At 46.4% G+C, this 15194-nt stretch overlaps 1 protein-coding gene across 2 annotated transcripts in view; it reads left to right on the plus strand.

Moving 5' to 3' along the window:
• LOC310877255 (pleckstrin homology domain-containing family G member 1) overlaps positions 1 to 15194 on the plus strand; it is a 52762-nt gene that overhangs the window by 15516 nt on the left and 22052 nt on the right. For both annotated transcript variants that reach the window (XM_083791058.1, XM_083791057.1), the window contains exon 2: positions 7075 to 7694. In XM_083791058.1, coding sequence (XP_083647184.1) covers positions 7230 to 7694 — 465 coding nt within the window. In that variant the 5' untranslated portion in view covers positions 7075 to 7229. The remainder of the gene's footprint in view (positions 1 to 7074; positions 7695 to 15194) is intronic.

A 15194-nucleotide genomic window follows, 5' to 3' on the forward strand; every position in this document is an offset into this window, starting at 1 on the left:
GGATAGATAGCTGCTCAGGCGGCGCTCGGCTTGTGAGGGGGACAAAAGCTCTCCACGTGGCAGAGAAAACGAGATTCTGTCACCTAGCGCTAACGTACAATGTCTGGTCTAGTGGAGAACAGCTGAGGGTGACGTGGAAGATCAATTTGAGATAGAGAGTCTTTTCGGGAGGGCAGGATGCCGACAAAGGGAGGCTTCGAGATGAGACAGAAAGAGAGTGGGTGATTGAAAGACGGGACAGTAGTCGAGGAGGGGGTGGCATTTGACGCATGACCTTTCCTCTTCTCCTTTCTTCCCACTTTCATTCTATTAGTGAATTAGTCCACTGACCCCACTGTATCTCTGTCTCTCTCTCTCATGATCGCGTGTGTCCTCCCTCTGACAAGTTTGCTTGATCCCTTATCTTTTTAATCACAGCTGAAACCATTGCCATGAGCTATCAAGGAGCAGACAATGATATGGCAAATAACTCCTCCACTTATGACACACGCACACACACACACACGCACACACACAGACACACTGGTATCGGTGCAGCCCTTCCATAATTCTTGTCGACAAATAGGGCCTCCAGGCTGAATTGAAAGGTGCTATATATTTATATAATTAAAGTTGTATTACTGTTATTATTCAACCAGACACACACATACAAAAAGCAATCAAACAGACTGCATTTAGACATTCATAGGAAGCACAGACAGTGTGTTCACAGACAGTGTGTTCACAGAAAAAGGGAAGCCCACATTAATTCCAACGTGGAAAGGTTTTCCACTGTGCTTTATGTCCATGTATCATTACGATTTTACGGCCATTCTCTAGCGCTATTATAAGAGTTTTTATAGAGTCATAATATACAAGTGATAATTGCGGCCGTCCTCTTGAAACTGTTCCAGGAGACTCGTGTTTGGTTGGGAAACTTGGGAGTAACATGCATGTCCAAGTTTAAGACTAAAGCCTGAGTTATACTTGGATACGTGGATGTCATGCATCGGAAATAGCGAATCTGCAAGCTCCCAACACGTTGCAGCGCGGTCTGTTGTGAGCTAATCTCTCACAACAGATTTTACTATCAGCAGAATCTTTCAGAACCACTGCTTTAAACATATAGTTTGTTCTAAGCAGGAATAAACACAGAAGCACCCGGGCGTAAAAAAGGGGTGTCTTGGACACATGCATCTGTCATGCTCAAATGAGCCTTGGTTCAACCTTTATTCAAAGCGCTTTACATAGATTGTGCAGACCAGTGGTCTGTAGGCATACTGTATATACTGGCCACACTGGCCAGTGGGTGTATATTTTCATATAGTTAAGTATAAGCTTGTTGAGGCTTAGGAATGTCCTGTGAAGCTTATAAGCACGACGACACACATCAGACTTGGCAAAGCGCTGGAGTGGAATTATTATATGGTTTCCCTAAACATAATTGTACTTTTTGCTGTGCATTACGGCAGTCAGAATCATGATAGGCAAGTCGGCAATATGAAGACGGACACGGAGAATGCCAGGCCGTGGACAAAGAAGTCCAAGCTTCTTCGAGACAGAACAATGTCAAATGTACAAATGTCCAGAAAAATAGACAAATAAATAAGTGAACGAGTGGGACACAAAGAATGAGAGAGAGAGGGAAGTAAGGAAGAACATTGGACGGAGGATAGCAGGGAGGGGTGAGGGAGAGGATTGCACGGTTCACAAGCCGATCTATTGTCTTGCACTCAGCTCAATGATGTCATGTTGAAGAGTGACTCTCGGAGCAGTAAGTTAACGCTCAGAACAAGTGTCAGAGAGAGAAAGGGGAGGGCGGGGGGGCGCTCATTCCATCTCTCCATCTCTGTTCTATGATCACAGTTTTTCCCCTCTCCTTTATTCCTATCATTTCATTTCATTACCCAATGCCCATCCATCTGGTTGAAAGCTGAGTCACCACTGCATTCTCTTCTCTGTCCTCAAATGCTTTTGTGGTTTAATTATACTTCTTTTGGGTGGGATCAAGATTTATAAAGACCCAGCAACTGGATAGAATGTGAAACGCAAACATCGGAGTCGAACCTTGAGTTTTCTGAAAAATTAAGTAATTTATAGTCTGCAACAATAATTGAGACCATTCCTTGTTCTCAGTTTACACTTCAGTTACCTAAATATCATCCAATATCAATATCCTGCTCTGTGTGCTCACTGTGCTGTATGACATGGGTCAATTAGAACCTTTTTAAAGAGGGATTGTGTGTGTGTGTGTGTGTGTGTGTGTGTGTGTGTGTGGTATTAAGTCTGTGGGGCTGTGTGTGTGTGTGTGTGCGTGTGTGTTTGTTTGTGTGTGGTATTAAGTCTGTGGGGCTGTGTGTGTGCACAAATGCGTGTGTCTGGGGGGTAGCTCCTTTTGTACTACTACTATGTGAGATCTGATGGATGAAAGCTGACTCAGGGTGCATTGTGAGAAGGAAGAGGGGAGGAGGCAGGGGCCAACAGAGAGAGAGGGAGGCAGAGAGATAAAGAAAGTGGACGAGCCATAGCAGCTGTTCTGTGCGCCACCGCTAGCCTTGATCTTATTTGTGTCCTGTAGCCTCGGTGGCAACCCGTCGTAGACCTCATCATGTGACCGGAACAGGTTTACAGTAAGTGTTGAGAATCATTCTCTTATGGTTCGTCTCGGCCTATTTGGTCACACACGGCAAACTCCAGTCCTGAGTGTTGATTTCGCACAGAGTGTGTCAAATATGGACTCTTGCTGGTCCATTTTTGATACTCGAGTATGAAAGGAGTTAAATGAACACTCAGGCTTTTGTGGTGCACATACAGTAGGGGTGTGATGCTGTGAACTACAGCGTGTCGACAAAGCGTAAGTTGATTTCGTATGCGTGCCTGTGATTTTGTCATGTGACTCTTGTGTCCTGACTCAGGAAAAGCCACCCGTCTGGAACGCCACAGTACAAATCTGATGTACACTTACGTAACTCTTTGTTACGAATTGCCTCTACGAGTACAAATCTGTTTTTTTTCTTCCCGGATACAAATACTATGTATAGCATTCGAGCTGCCCTGAGATCAGCATTCAAAAGCTGCCCTCAGAGTAGCAATTTAAACATGCAATGCGAGAGTGCGGTCAATCCAACACCGAATTGGGACTCCTGAATCGCTGCTCTCCAAGCTCCTATACTGTAGGCCTACTGAGCGCCACTCGCAGAGTTGTTTGAGCCGCTGGTGATGATGCCGTAAAGAGACCGGCTTCTCGTGGCTGTTTGCTGACCACTCCAGGGTGAAGAGCACTTCAGGTGACCATAAAGTGTGTGGCGGATGAAGTGGAGGGGTTGAAGTGTACCATGAGTCATGAACTGTGGCAGGGTGCAACGGAGGAATCAGACCTCAGTCCTAGATGCTTCTGATGCAGAGATCAATTTATTGTACAAAAATGTGTGTTTTTTTTGCTCAATCAGCAATATGTTTTGAAAACATGTTTGGCAAAAATATACTGTATATGGGGCAAAAAAAACGTATGAAATGTAATGTGGTGTTAGATACATTGTTTTCTGTAACTCTTCTATAACGTATACCAAAAGAAACAACTACTGGCCCCGATCACTGGCGTAGCAGTCCGGCCACTTGTAGCCTGACGTCGTGGGTTAGGGCCCGATCCCGACGGCCTGGCTGCGTCCATCCTCTTTCAGGAAAAGAGCAGATGGTCCTCATGCTGTATTTACGCTGTACATGCTCGCTGTGGACCTTATGGTCCTGCTGCCTGGTATATGTGAAGTGCACGGTGACTCGGTGAGGTATGCGCGCACCCAGCGACCCAGGTCTTTGTCTCTTTAAAGTGAAATGAAGGCCAGACATGGAGGCTAGTTTGAGCAGAGCCGCACTCTCATTCACTCACACTGCTCTGGCAGCCAAGGTAGAGCTCACACACCTAATACCCTAAATACACACACACACACACACACACACACACATACACACACACAGAGAGAGCAGGGCTTTAGTTACCTTCTGTCCAGATTATGTTCAACCTGATCCGTGTAAATGATCTCTAATTATGGTCTTATAAGCCTGCAGGTTGGGACTGTTTCTCCTCGCTCTCGCTCTCTGTGTGTGTGTGTGTGTGTGTGTGTGTGTGTGTGTGTGTGTGTGTGTGTGTGTGTGTGTGTGTGTGTGTGTGTGTGTGTGTGTGTGTGTGTGTGTGTGTGTGTGTGTGTGTGTGTGCGTGTGCGCGTGTGTCGCGTACCCGTGCACGCGTGGCAGTTTTTGCCCAGGAAGCTGCCAGGGTGTGTCCCAAACATGGAGCATGAAAGTGGGAAGGAGAGGCTGTGCAAACAGACGTTTAGACTCGAAACTCGAAACTTCTGACGTTTTGCAAGCAGTGACGTTTAGCAAGCAGTGGTCAAACAGAAGAAACTTCTGATGTTTAGCAGGCAGTGCGCAAACAGAAGTTTTCTCTAAAGTTCTGAGTGAGAGAGAAAGATTGCTCTATAAACTTTAGATCAGTTCCGCTTTGTCTCTGTAGCTCTCTCTCTCACTTGCTCTCTCTCTGATGGTTGGGTTTCATTGCAAACGGAAACATATGGCTGCTCTGTATTTACAGTTTGTGTGTGTGTGTGTGTGTGTGTGTGTGTGTGTGTGTGTGTGTGTGTGTGTGTGTGTGTGTGTGTGTGTGTGTGTGTGTGTGTGTGTGTGTGTGTGTGTGTGTGTGTGTGTGTGTGTGTGTGTGTTACTCGTCCGCACGCCAACGTCGGGACCATTAAGCTGCAGTATTATCACAGGCTTATCTCACGAGTGATAAAGCTAATGCATTTTTAGACTAAAGCATAAACAGACCACAGTGTGGCATATACCTTACTTAATATGATAAGGAAGCATATACTATTTGTCAATAGATATGAAGTTGTGCAGTTACTCATTAATGTTGTGACACACTGCAGGCCTTTGTGCAGTGTGTGTATAGTTACTTGAATAGATGTAGATGCTTTAAAGGTGTGTGTGTGTGTGTGTGTGTGTGTGTGTGTGTGTGTGTGTGTGTGTGTGTGTGTGTGTGTGTGTGTGTGTGTGTGTGTGTGTGTGTGTGTGTGTGTGTGTGTGTGTGTGTGTGTGTGTGTGTGTGTGTGTGCGCGGACTGTGCGCGCTCATGTGAGAGTGCGCTCTCTCTGTGTTGTTTTGGACGCTACATCTAATTCACAGATCTGGAATAGTTAAAAAGTGGGTCACACATGTGAGTGTAAACATTTGGACACACGATTACAGTCACACAATGGATCGGTTCCAAACGTATAAGGTAAATGGATCGGTTCCAAACGTATGAGACAAATGACATTTCATGTCACTTCAGTTTTGGATGCTTCACTTCACTCTTGCTATTCTTAGCACAACAAAAAACCTTTGAAAGAAGAAAAACATTGTAAAGAAATGATGATTCCGGGCGTCTCAGAGGATGTTTTTATGTATACTGCGATAGTCACCATAGTAGCCACAGTGTTGGCTAATTAGGTATTTTCTTTGTCACTCAAGTACTGAGACACACACAATAGTAAGAGTCAATTGAACTCGCCTGCAACAACCTCTGTAGTTAAGAGGGTGAGGGGCACTCGGTCGCTGCCTTGCTCAACGACACTGTGTCAGGGATCAAACGTGTGATCTTCCAGTTACAAGCCAGTGTTCAGTAGGCCATCCTGCCGCCACACAGAGCATTGTGCAAACCAGAAAGACCTTCCAGTGGTTTTTTGAAAGGCGAAAGAGCAAAGATGTTGTCGGGAATTCTTTTGAGCATGTTCCCAGTTTCACATTTCATGTTTTTTTGAACATGTGTGTGTGATCTACTGGGATGCTTTGATGGTGAGACGGGCCAGGATGAGGATGGGCTAGCGCTCCTGGCAGGGCATCTGATCTCAGTGTTGCCATAACATCAGCCTCACCGGGTCACTGGCATTATTGGCTTTGATAATAAAGACTTGTGTCAAACTCTTGACTACACTGGCAAACTCTTTTCCTTCTCTCCTCCTCATTTTCTCTGTCTCTCTCGCACGCGCAGTCACAGTTCAATAGATGCACGTGTGTGTGAAACCACACACACACACACACACACACACACACACACACACACACACACACACATACACAGGGCTTCATTTGAAATGAAACTCTGGGAAAAAGGGTAACTCAAGTATCAAACTGTGCAGTTTGAAACTGCATGTGTGGTTTCACCTTTGCATTCCTAAAACTAGTGGGAGAGTAATCACACATTCACACGTCTTCACATCACAGACACACGGTTGTGTGCTGGGTTGGCACCAGTTTGACGCCCAACAGACTCCTGTAGTCACTATAACGCATGTGCATGTACACACACACACACACACACACACACACACACACACACACAACCCTGTCTCTCTTCCACAGAAATAGGGCTTTCATTCATTGCTCCAGAGAGGAATATGTAGTATTACACTGTTAATATGGACATTAAATCCGATATGGCTTGTTCTCTCCTTCTAACACACACATACACATACACATACACATACGTGTGTGTTATGTTACATGCAGCTTATGTAGCTTTGGCTTTCACTGTGCCGTCAATCAAAATGTGGGCTCTGTGTGAGAAGTGTCGCAGGGTGGATCCGAGGACAGACCTGCGGTCAGTGTTTGGGAGGCTGCTGGACAGTGAGTGGTACACACACATGGCCGGTGGTCAGTGTTTGGGAGGCTGCTGGACAGTGAGTGGTACACACACATGGCCGGTGGTCAGTGTTGCCGTGGTCAAGCGGAATGTGAGGAATTGGGCCCATGAACAGATGGACACTGTAAAGAACATGAAGGTGGTATTGTAACCGGTTGGACACAGTGAGTCCTTTTAGCACTAGGATACAGTGGGAGAGATTCAGAGCTGCAGGGTGATGGGGGCAGGGTGCTCCGTTGTGGACTGTCTGTCAGCCTTTTTAGGATAATTTCTGCAATTTGTTAGAAATCGGCCAAGAAGTGGAACTTAAAACCATTGAACGCTTTGAATAACATGACTGAAAACCCTGGACATGCAACACAATGGCACACACAATGTTAATACAGCTTCTCTCTCTCTCTCTCTCCCTCCAGACGATTATCACTACCCCCCCGATGCGTTGCCTCCGCTCCCTGAAGTCCCGGGCGACTCCGGCTCGGTCCTGAGCTCCACCACCGACATTCCGGCCCGCTGCCTGCGCAACCCCGCCTTCTGCCGCGCCCCCTCGCGCTACTGCTCCGCCCTCAGCATGGACTCCTCCCCCGACAGCGCCGCCGAGAGGCCCATCAGCTACAGCTCCACGTCGTCCTCCGCCTCGTCCCGGGACAGCCACTGCTCGCTGGGCAGCCGCACCACGCTGCTGGGCCCCGCGCCGCCCCACTGTCACCACCCGCCGCCGGCCTCGGACCGGGACTCCGGGGCCATTCGACTGGAGCTGGTCCCGGCCCGGCAGCTAGGGGGTGGGGGGGGGGAGGAGGAGGAGAGGAACGGCGGAGGAGGAGGAGGAGGAGGGGTTGTCAGTCCAGAGTCGGACACAGGGAGGGGATCTGGGAGGCAGCAGGGCAGCGGACAGACCTCGACGGGTCACTCAGAGCCAGAACTGAGCCCAGACGGAGGACCGGGTCAGGGACCAAGAACGTATGTGGACATGGTGGTGCGGGAGATACTGGACACGGAGAGGACGTATGTCCAGGACCTGCGTAGCATTGTGCAGGTGAGGAACACTTCCATCCTACACTGTACATTTCACCCACACACACTCATGGGTGAAATCCAGTTGAATGCCCATTCTATACTGGGAACTCACACAATGCGGAGGAGCTGGTGGGATGTAATGTAATCCCGTAGGAAATTGTGCTTTTAAAAGATTTTACAGATCGCAACGTGATAACGCTTGAACACTGAACAAACCGCATGAGGCGTTTCATCATTAATCTGGAAGTGTTTTGATGATGTGATGATTACTTAACTCTAAACTATTAATAATGACGCTTGCTTCAAGAGTTAAACTATTAATAATTACGCTTGCTTCAAGAGTTTCACTGTGTGGCTGAAGGCTGCGCTGGGGAGACCAATAACAGATCACAGCCCACCTCTTGGACATAAAGGAATACAGCATGAACAGATGGTACAACCACAAAATGCCTGGCAAAGGGATGAAAGAATGAAAGTAATAATAGCTGATAATCCATGTAGGATGTAAAAACTAGTTACACCAACGTTGTCCTTGAGAAGCACTTTCTGTACTACCTACACAGTATGTGTAATAATAATAATAATAATAATAATAGCTCAGATTTATATAGCGCTTTTCTAAATACCCAAAGCGCTTTACATGGGAACACCAGGAACAGACTTTATTAAGAAAAAAAAAGATCAAAGCTAAAACATAACAGATACAGGGTTAAAAAGATAAAAGGATAAACGAGACCTCAACTGGGGAAGGCTATTCTGAAAAGGTGTGTTTTGAGTGAGGTTTTGAAGGAGAGGAGATGAGGTGAGGTATTTATGAAGACCACTGTTTACACCACTATTCAAAATGCCTTCAAGCAGCCAGTTTGAGTGCGGGGAGTCAGGAGGATGCCATCTGGATTTTTGAGGGGCTCCTATTTCCAGCCTTGAGGGTTTGTGTAAACACAAACATTGAAGACGAAAGACATTGAAGACAAAAGTGAGGACCCAAATTGACATTGGCCAGAATGAGATGTATGATGACGTGTGATGATAGGAGTGCCCCTCACTTCACACGGGTGCGATTGTTTTCCTTCTAGTGTGGCTTTGTCACTGCATTGTGTCGTGTGTTTTAATTCTGTTCACTTCACAAACTGCACATGCCGCATACAGTGACGGCTGAGGGCAGAGAGAGAGAGAGACGACAGGAGTTGGATTCAAGTCCTCTCAACTCTCGCTGAGGACCTGGTCATTGCACTGACTGACTGAGCTACCAGGCGACCACACACACAGTATAGTAACTTTACTATCTCGCCAGCTGTCAGAACACCTAGAAGCAGAAACTCAAAGTTCACGCCTGCCTCATTTGTAGTGTTGATTAGGCTTAATTGGAAAAGGTGTAAATGAAACGAAGCGTGCTTTAAGACGGGTGTTGATCCAAAGCTTATTTTTACCAGCTGAAAACACAAGGCGCTTTCGTCCAAAATGCCTACAGTTGAAAATACCTGTTAACGCACAGAATAGGTGCCCAGTGCCTCGTCATGCTGCTGCCGTTTCCAGCATAGTGTAAATATGTGGCGCTCCCATTGAAAACCTTTAAAACATACGCTGCACAGGAAAAGACATCTTGGTGGACATTGAACACAGACCCTTACATTATAAAACTTTAATCAATCGAACGGACCAAAGCATGTACGACGCGTGGTGTGCAAATAAAAATAAAATAAAGGTTCATGGTTTAAGTTATGCAAAGGCCTTTTTATGGAAACCAAACCCCTGTCCTTACTCCAATTCTATACCCTCTCTCTATGGTTGTTGTGAAACTTTAACTAAAACGTTTCCAAAAAACCAACGCCTTCATGTCCGAAGTCCATGACCCACTTGAGCCAGGATGGAGTAGCAGGACATGAATGTGTTTTTTAGGATAGCTGTTTGACCCCTGGTCGTGTTTTAGGGCTGGGGGGGGGGGGGGGGGGGGTGGTTTAAATCACCGTCTAGATAACAGACAGGCTTTTACCTCTTCATGTTTCTCCCTGCAGGGCTTTACCTCACACACGTGACAGACACAGCTCGTTGCCTGCCTGCCTGCCGGTGGGGACCTCTAGATACAATAAGGTCACCTGCGCGCACAGGCGGGGTTAGGCCGAGACACACAACACCAGTGCCTTTGTGCTGCGGGCGTAGGCACGCCTTCATACATCCACTTGTGCACCCACATGCACGCTTGCATGCGCACGCACGCACACACACACACACACACACACACACATACACACACACACACACGGTTTAAGGTCAGCTTTGAACTATACAGAGACATTTTCTTTCATTCAGTGCTTTAGTTGCTTTGTAAGGTTTTTGTCAAAGAGTGGGTGTAGTGGTTCGTATCAAAGGTTGTTGTCCCCCCCCCCCCCCTCTCTTATTGTATTACCATGCACTTCTGCTGAAACGCACCATGCAAGCATCAGTGCACTATTATGACTCTAATTTATTCTTGTGTGACAGTGAAAAGACAATGTAAGACGGATGTGTGCGTGTTTGCGTGCGTGTGTGTGTGTGACCTTTCACACTCATTGGAACTTAGCCCATGCACTTTTCCCATATCCCCTGCTCTGTGTTGCTTCCTCTCCTAGTTTTTGGCTGCGGGTTCACAGGCCAAGGTGCGATTGTGTGTGTGTGCGTGCGCACGTGCTTTTTGTGTGCTCTGCGTTGAGTGCGTGTGGTAGGTTAGGAAAGGTTTGTAACGAGAACGGCTGCTGTCAAAGGGGGTCCCAGCTAGCAGGAAGCTCTCAGGCTCCCAGGGGACGGGGATAAGGAAGTGGAGTGAGGCTTCGGGGTGGTGGGGTGGGGTCTGGCCGTGTCAGCATGCACCCCTCCCCCCCTGTCACCCCTGGTCCTTGCCCTTGTCCACCCCACCCCCAGTTCAGGGCCAAGGACGCAGTCACGCAGTAAAGTCATCGGTGTTCATTTCCCTCTGAGAGTGTACAAATGGAACCGAACAGACTTAAGGCTCCATTTGGACACTCAACAGAGTTACAGATGGCCTACTATGTATGGGAGAGGGATTTAACATTTAGATAACACCGTCTAAAAATGGGTTAACAAAACATCGGGCAGAGCCGCGGAACTGCACATAATACCCTCTCGCTGCTCGTCTGCCTAAACCAGAACCCACACCTCTCAATCACCATTAGCTGCCTGAGGAGACCACCCACTCCTGCACCACACGCTAAAATCCTTTGTGTTCATTTAACTCGGCCGGTCGGTCAATTTGGGTGAACTGTTAACTCTCAGACTTAAACTAACACTGAGGATTTTACTGTGCACACTTTGATGCCAGTCATTCTTCATGGATACTTTGAGACAGACCCATCCATTTGGCTGTTCTTTAGCCCTTTATTAATGACCGTGAATGGCCCTCCCAGACGAACGCCTCCCTCGGCGATGGACCGGTTCCACTTATCTGTATGAATGGAGCTTTTAACATTTGCACTTTGGCTGCGCTATCAATAAATCTGCCATTGTGCGCTGCTGGTGTGTGGTGCAGTGGATCAACCCTTTATATCCATGATGACAATAAGCACTTTACACTCCATACCATATTAGCGCTGACCCTCCTCCTGCTCCCTTTTCCCAGAATCCCTTGCACGACAGACTGCGTCCCATAAAGTCGGGGGACGCGGGAAGAGGGTGTGACGACTGACGACCAAAAATACAAATATTTACCCAGACTCCTGTGGGCTCACCTGTGTTCCATCTGTCAATGGGCGGGACATCTGTGTGTGTATTGATGTATATACATTGGCTTTCATGCATGTATCACATGGTCTATTCATGTGTGTGTGTGTGTGTGTGTGTGTGTGTGTGTGTGTGTGTGTGTGTGTGTGTGTGTGTGTGTGTGAGAGTGATCCAATGTAGTGTACTGTACATACAGGCTTTTGTTAGCTATTTGTTAGTTCAGTGCGATCACCCACACTCCCTGACTGGATCAATGTGTCTAATGAGTCCAATCAGTCTTCTCCAAACAACCTCAGAGACAAACCTCTCTGATCTCCCTCTCTCTCTCCCCTCCACCCAGCCCCTCCCTCACCCTCTCAGACCTGGAACCCATTGCCCTGGCGGTTTGATGTTGACCAGGAATTTGGGATTAAAGTGGGAACACCATGGACCTTGCAGGAATACTCAAAACAGTGTTTAGGGCAGGAGGGCTTCGGGGAGGGAGAGAGGCTGTCTGTGGGCTCTGAGTAATGGGAGAGGGATGTTTGAACTTTGCATTGTGTGACTGAATGGACTTCCCACTGTGGTGCGAAGTGAGGAATATGTTTGCATGTGCAGGAAATGAAAGGCAGAATCGGAGAAAGTGTGTATTTGTTTTGTAGAGGGTTAACGTTTAACACGTGAAAGACTCACGCTACGTCTTAGGCTATAACTATAGCAGGGAGTGCAGTACCCATGTGTGTGTGACTAGTGTGTGTGAGTATCTATCATGATTTTGCATGAGTGTGCTGTGTGTGCAAGCTGCACACACGCTTGCACACACCTGTGTTGTGTGTGTGTGTGTGTGTGTGTGTGTGTGTGTGTGTGTGTGTGTGTGTGTGTGTGTGTGTGTGTCTCTGCAGCTGAACAACACTGCTCATTGTCATGCCCCCATCAGGCCCTTGCTTGAGTGTGTTGATTGAAGAGGGGCAGGCCAGGTCATCTCCGGTGACCCATGGCTAATAAAGCATCACTTTACGCATCACCTCCGATGGCCAACCAAAACCTAAACATGACCCCCTGACACAACCCTCAAACGTAACCGCTAGCATTGCTAAAAAGGGCCAAACTTCAAACCCGATACTTAACCTGCAAATATGCATTTGTTTTGTAATTGGTCACGTTGTGAAATAAAACATATTTCTGACAGTTTTGGGTCCATTCCCGCTATAGCACATTACTAGAGTGTCTCTAGAGATCACTCCTCAACAAGGGGGAGGGTATGGACGGCCATGACACTCGAGCCACGACAACAGTCGTCTTAGACCGTTATAGAGAACAATCGGCCTGAATTATTCCGTCGGCCGTTGCAGTTTGTCTCACGCAGGCTGATTGCGTCTCATGATGTTCCACTTACCCTCTTAAGTTTCAGAGGGTATTATGATACCACTAATACCACTATTCACATTTATCTTGTTTATCGGTTGCTCTTGCAACTGTTATATTCCCATATGCCACAGGGATGCCCTTTTAGAATCAGAGCACTGAAGTCCGAAATGGAATCACAACACCTTACTGTAGTTCAATGGAATCACAACACCTTACTGTAGTTCAATGGAATCACAACACCTTACTGTAGTTCAATGGAATCACAACACCTTACTGTAGTTCAATGGAATCACAACACCTTACTGTAGTTCAATGGAATCACAACACCTTACTGTAGTTCAATGGAATCACAACACCTTACTGTAGTTCATGTAGTGTTAGGAAAACAACAAAGCACATTGATATGTTATCAGGATTTACTGTCAGACTTTTCACAAACATTTTCATCCCCATATCTGGGAGGGACGGCCCATCAGCTGTTTATATCCCAGAGACTGTGCTAGAGTTGCTAGTTGATTAGCTACAATACATATTAATATAAATAAATGCAGCGGAATACAGCTAAATAGATTCAGGAGAATAGGAAGTACATTACACAACATGAAATTAACTGTTGCTATAATGGAGGTGATGAATTAAAATGTGCCTTGATGTTGACGGTCCAGTTTCATAATGTTGCCAACCACAGTTTTTGGAATTCTGTTTCAAGTTGTTGCAAGTTTCAACTTGGCTCATCATAAATCTTTGTTCTGAGGAAGGCTTTTTCTCGCCCAGCTGTTGTCACGATGAGCATGAGTAAATGTCAAATCATTTAAAACCTCACACAGCAAGCATATTTAATAAAAAAGTAAACAAAGTTTTAACGTCACCACACGCTGTGGTTTAGTTTAAAGCCAGTGTGATAAGTTCATTAGGGGTAGTGTTGTGTGTGTGCGTTAACGCTGCGTCAATGCAGACTCGACGTCAGAGGGTGTTGCAGTCAACTCCCTGCTATTTAGTACAGCCTTCAATTTGAAGTGTCTTGTTTGTGCCTTGCATAGCTGCTGCCGCCATCAGTATGTGAAATACATGTGCATGTGAATGGTCTGGGTGGTGTAGGGGTTAAAAGTTAAAACACTAGGCCACCACAAGGGGTCATCCCTATGTTCCCCAGGTTCTATGTACCCTACCTTAGGGTTTAGGGTTAGCGTTAGGTTTTAAGGACTTCAGTGTTTTGTACCATACAACTGTATGTACAGAACAAAGAATGTTTGCTTTTGCCATCTTTGTTGAAGAAGAGTCTGAGCAATTATGTTTTATTTTATGCCAGTGTTAATTTTTTGTTGGCTAAGACTAGATAGTTTAGAACTAAAGTTCAATGGACTGTTCAAAAACTGAGCTTAAATCAGAATGTGCTACTAAAAGTAAGACTAAGTTGCTAAAATACTTACTAGAATTACTCAAATTACTAGGTTAGATTTCTGGTTTAGGTTTATTCTAAGTGGGGAACAAAGACAATTTTCAAATGCCTCGATCATACAGTCTGGAGAACGGAAGCTTTGATCATGAGCAAGCCGATAAAGCGGAAGTGAAGTCTCCTCCCCACTTCCATTTTGTCTTTACAGTCGCACAAATCTATCCTAATATAAATCGAAATCATCTAAGCATCTATAGCTTGAGCTAGCGGGTGCAGTACTTAGTTTAGACAGTTTTTGGTTTAGACTAGTCATTGGTTAGACCAGTCATTACTAGTCCTACAACTACAACCTATCTCAAACCCTCACCCTAAACCTAACCTCCCACGGGGCAGCACACCTAAACCTAACCTTAACCCATGTCTAACCAATGACTAGTCTAAACTAAGTATGCACCCCCTTGCTAGCTATAGCTTAGATATAGCTATAGCTTCCTTGCTCGGATTTCGGGAGGTGTAGTTCCAGTCTCTATATAGCGTTCGGAGACTGTTGAAGGCTGGCTACGCGAGACTATAGTCAGTCAGGGCACCTTGTGCACCTTGTGCAGTGGGGAAGGGAGATGGCAGGAACCTCTGCAGTCTGCACGCTTGCACTCTCTCAGTGAAAGGCATGCTGTCCAGTGAAAAGGATTCGGAGGAGAGGTTGTCTTCACCCTGTGCGGGACAACGGGGTACGGTTCGGCAGCAACAGGGACCACATTACACTATGAGTAGTCTCTGTTGCTCAATGCTCTCTGTCATTCTCTATATGTCTCCCTCTCATTGTCTTTCTGTTTCTCTCCTTCCTTTCTCTTGTTGTCTGTCCCTCCCTGCTCGTGGGAATATCACCCAACAAATAACACAATCCAGTGATTTGAGTGCCAGCGTGCCAGGGTGAGGCACACAATATTCCACACTCTTAATAATGAAGACTAATAATAACTAAAAACCATGACTGGGAAACGTAACCACAGCAGCAGACATACCACTCAGGTGCAGCCATACGCACTCAGTTTCTCTCTCACA

Source organism: Protomyctophum parallelum, assembly GCF_964188405.1.
Source record: "Protomyctophum parallelum genome assembly, chromosome: 19".
Taxonomy (NCBI): domain Eukaryota; kingdom Metazoa; phylum Chordata; class Actinopteri; order Myctophiformes; family Myctophidae; genus Protomyctophum; species Protomyctophum parallelum.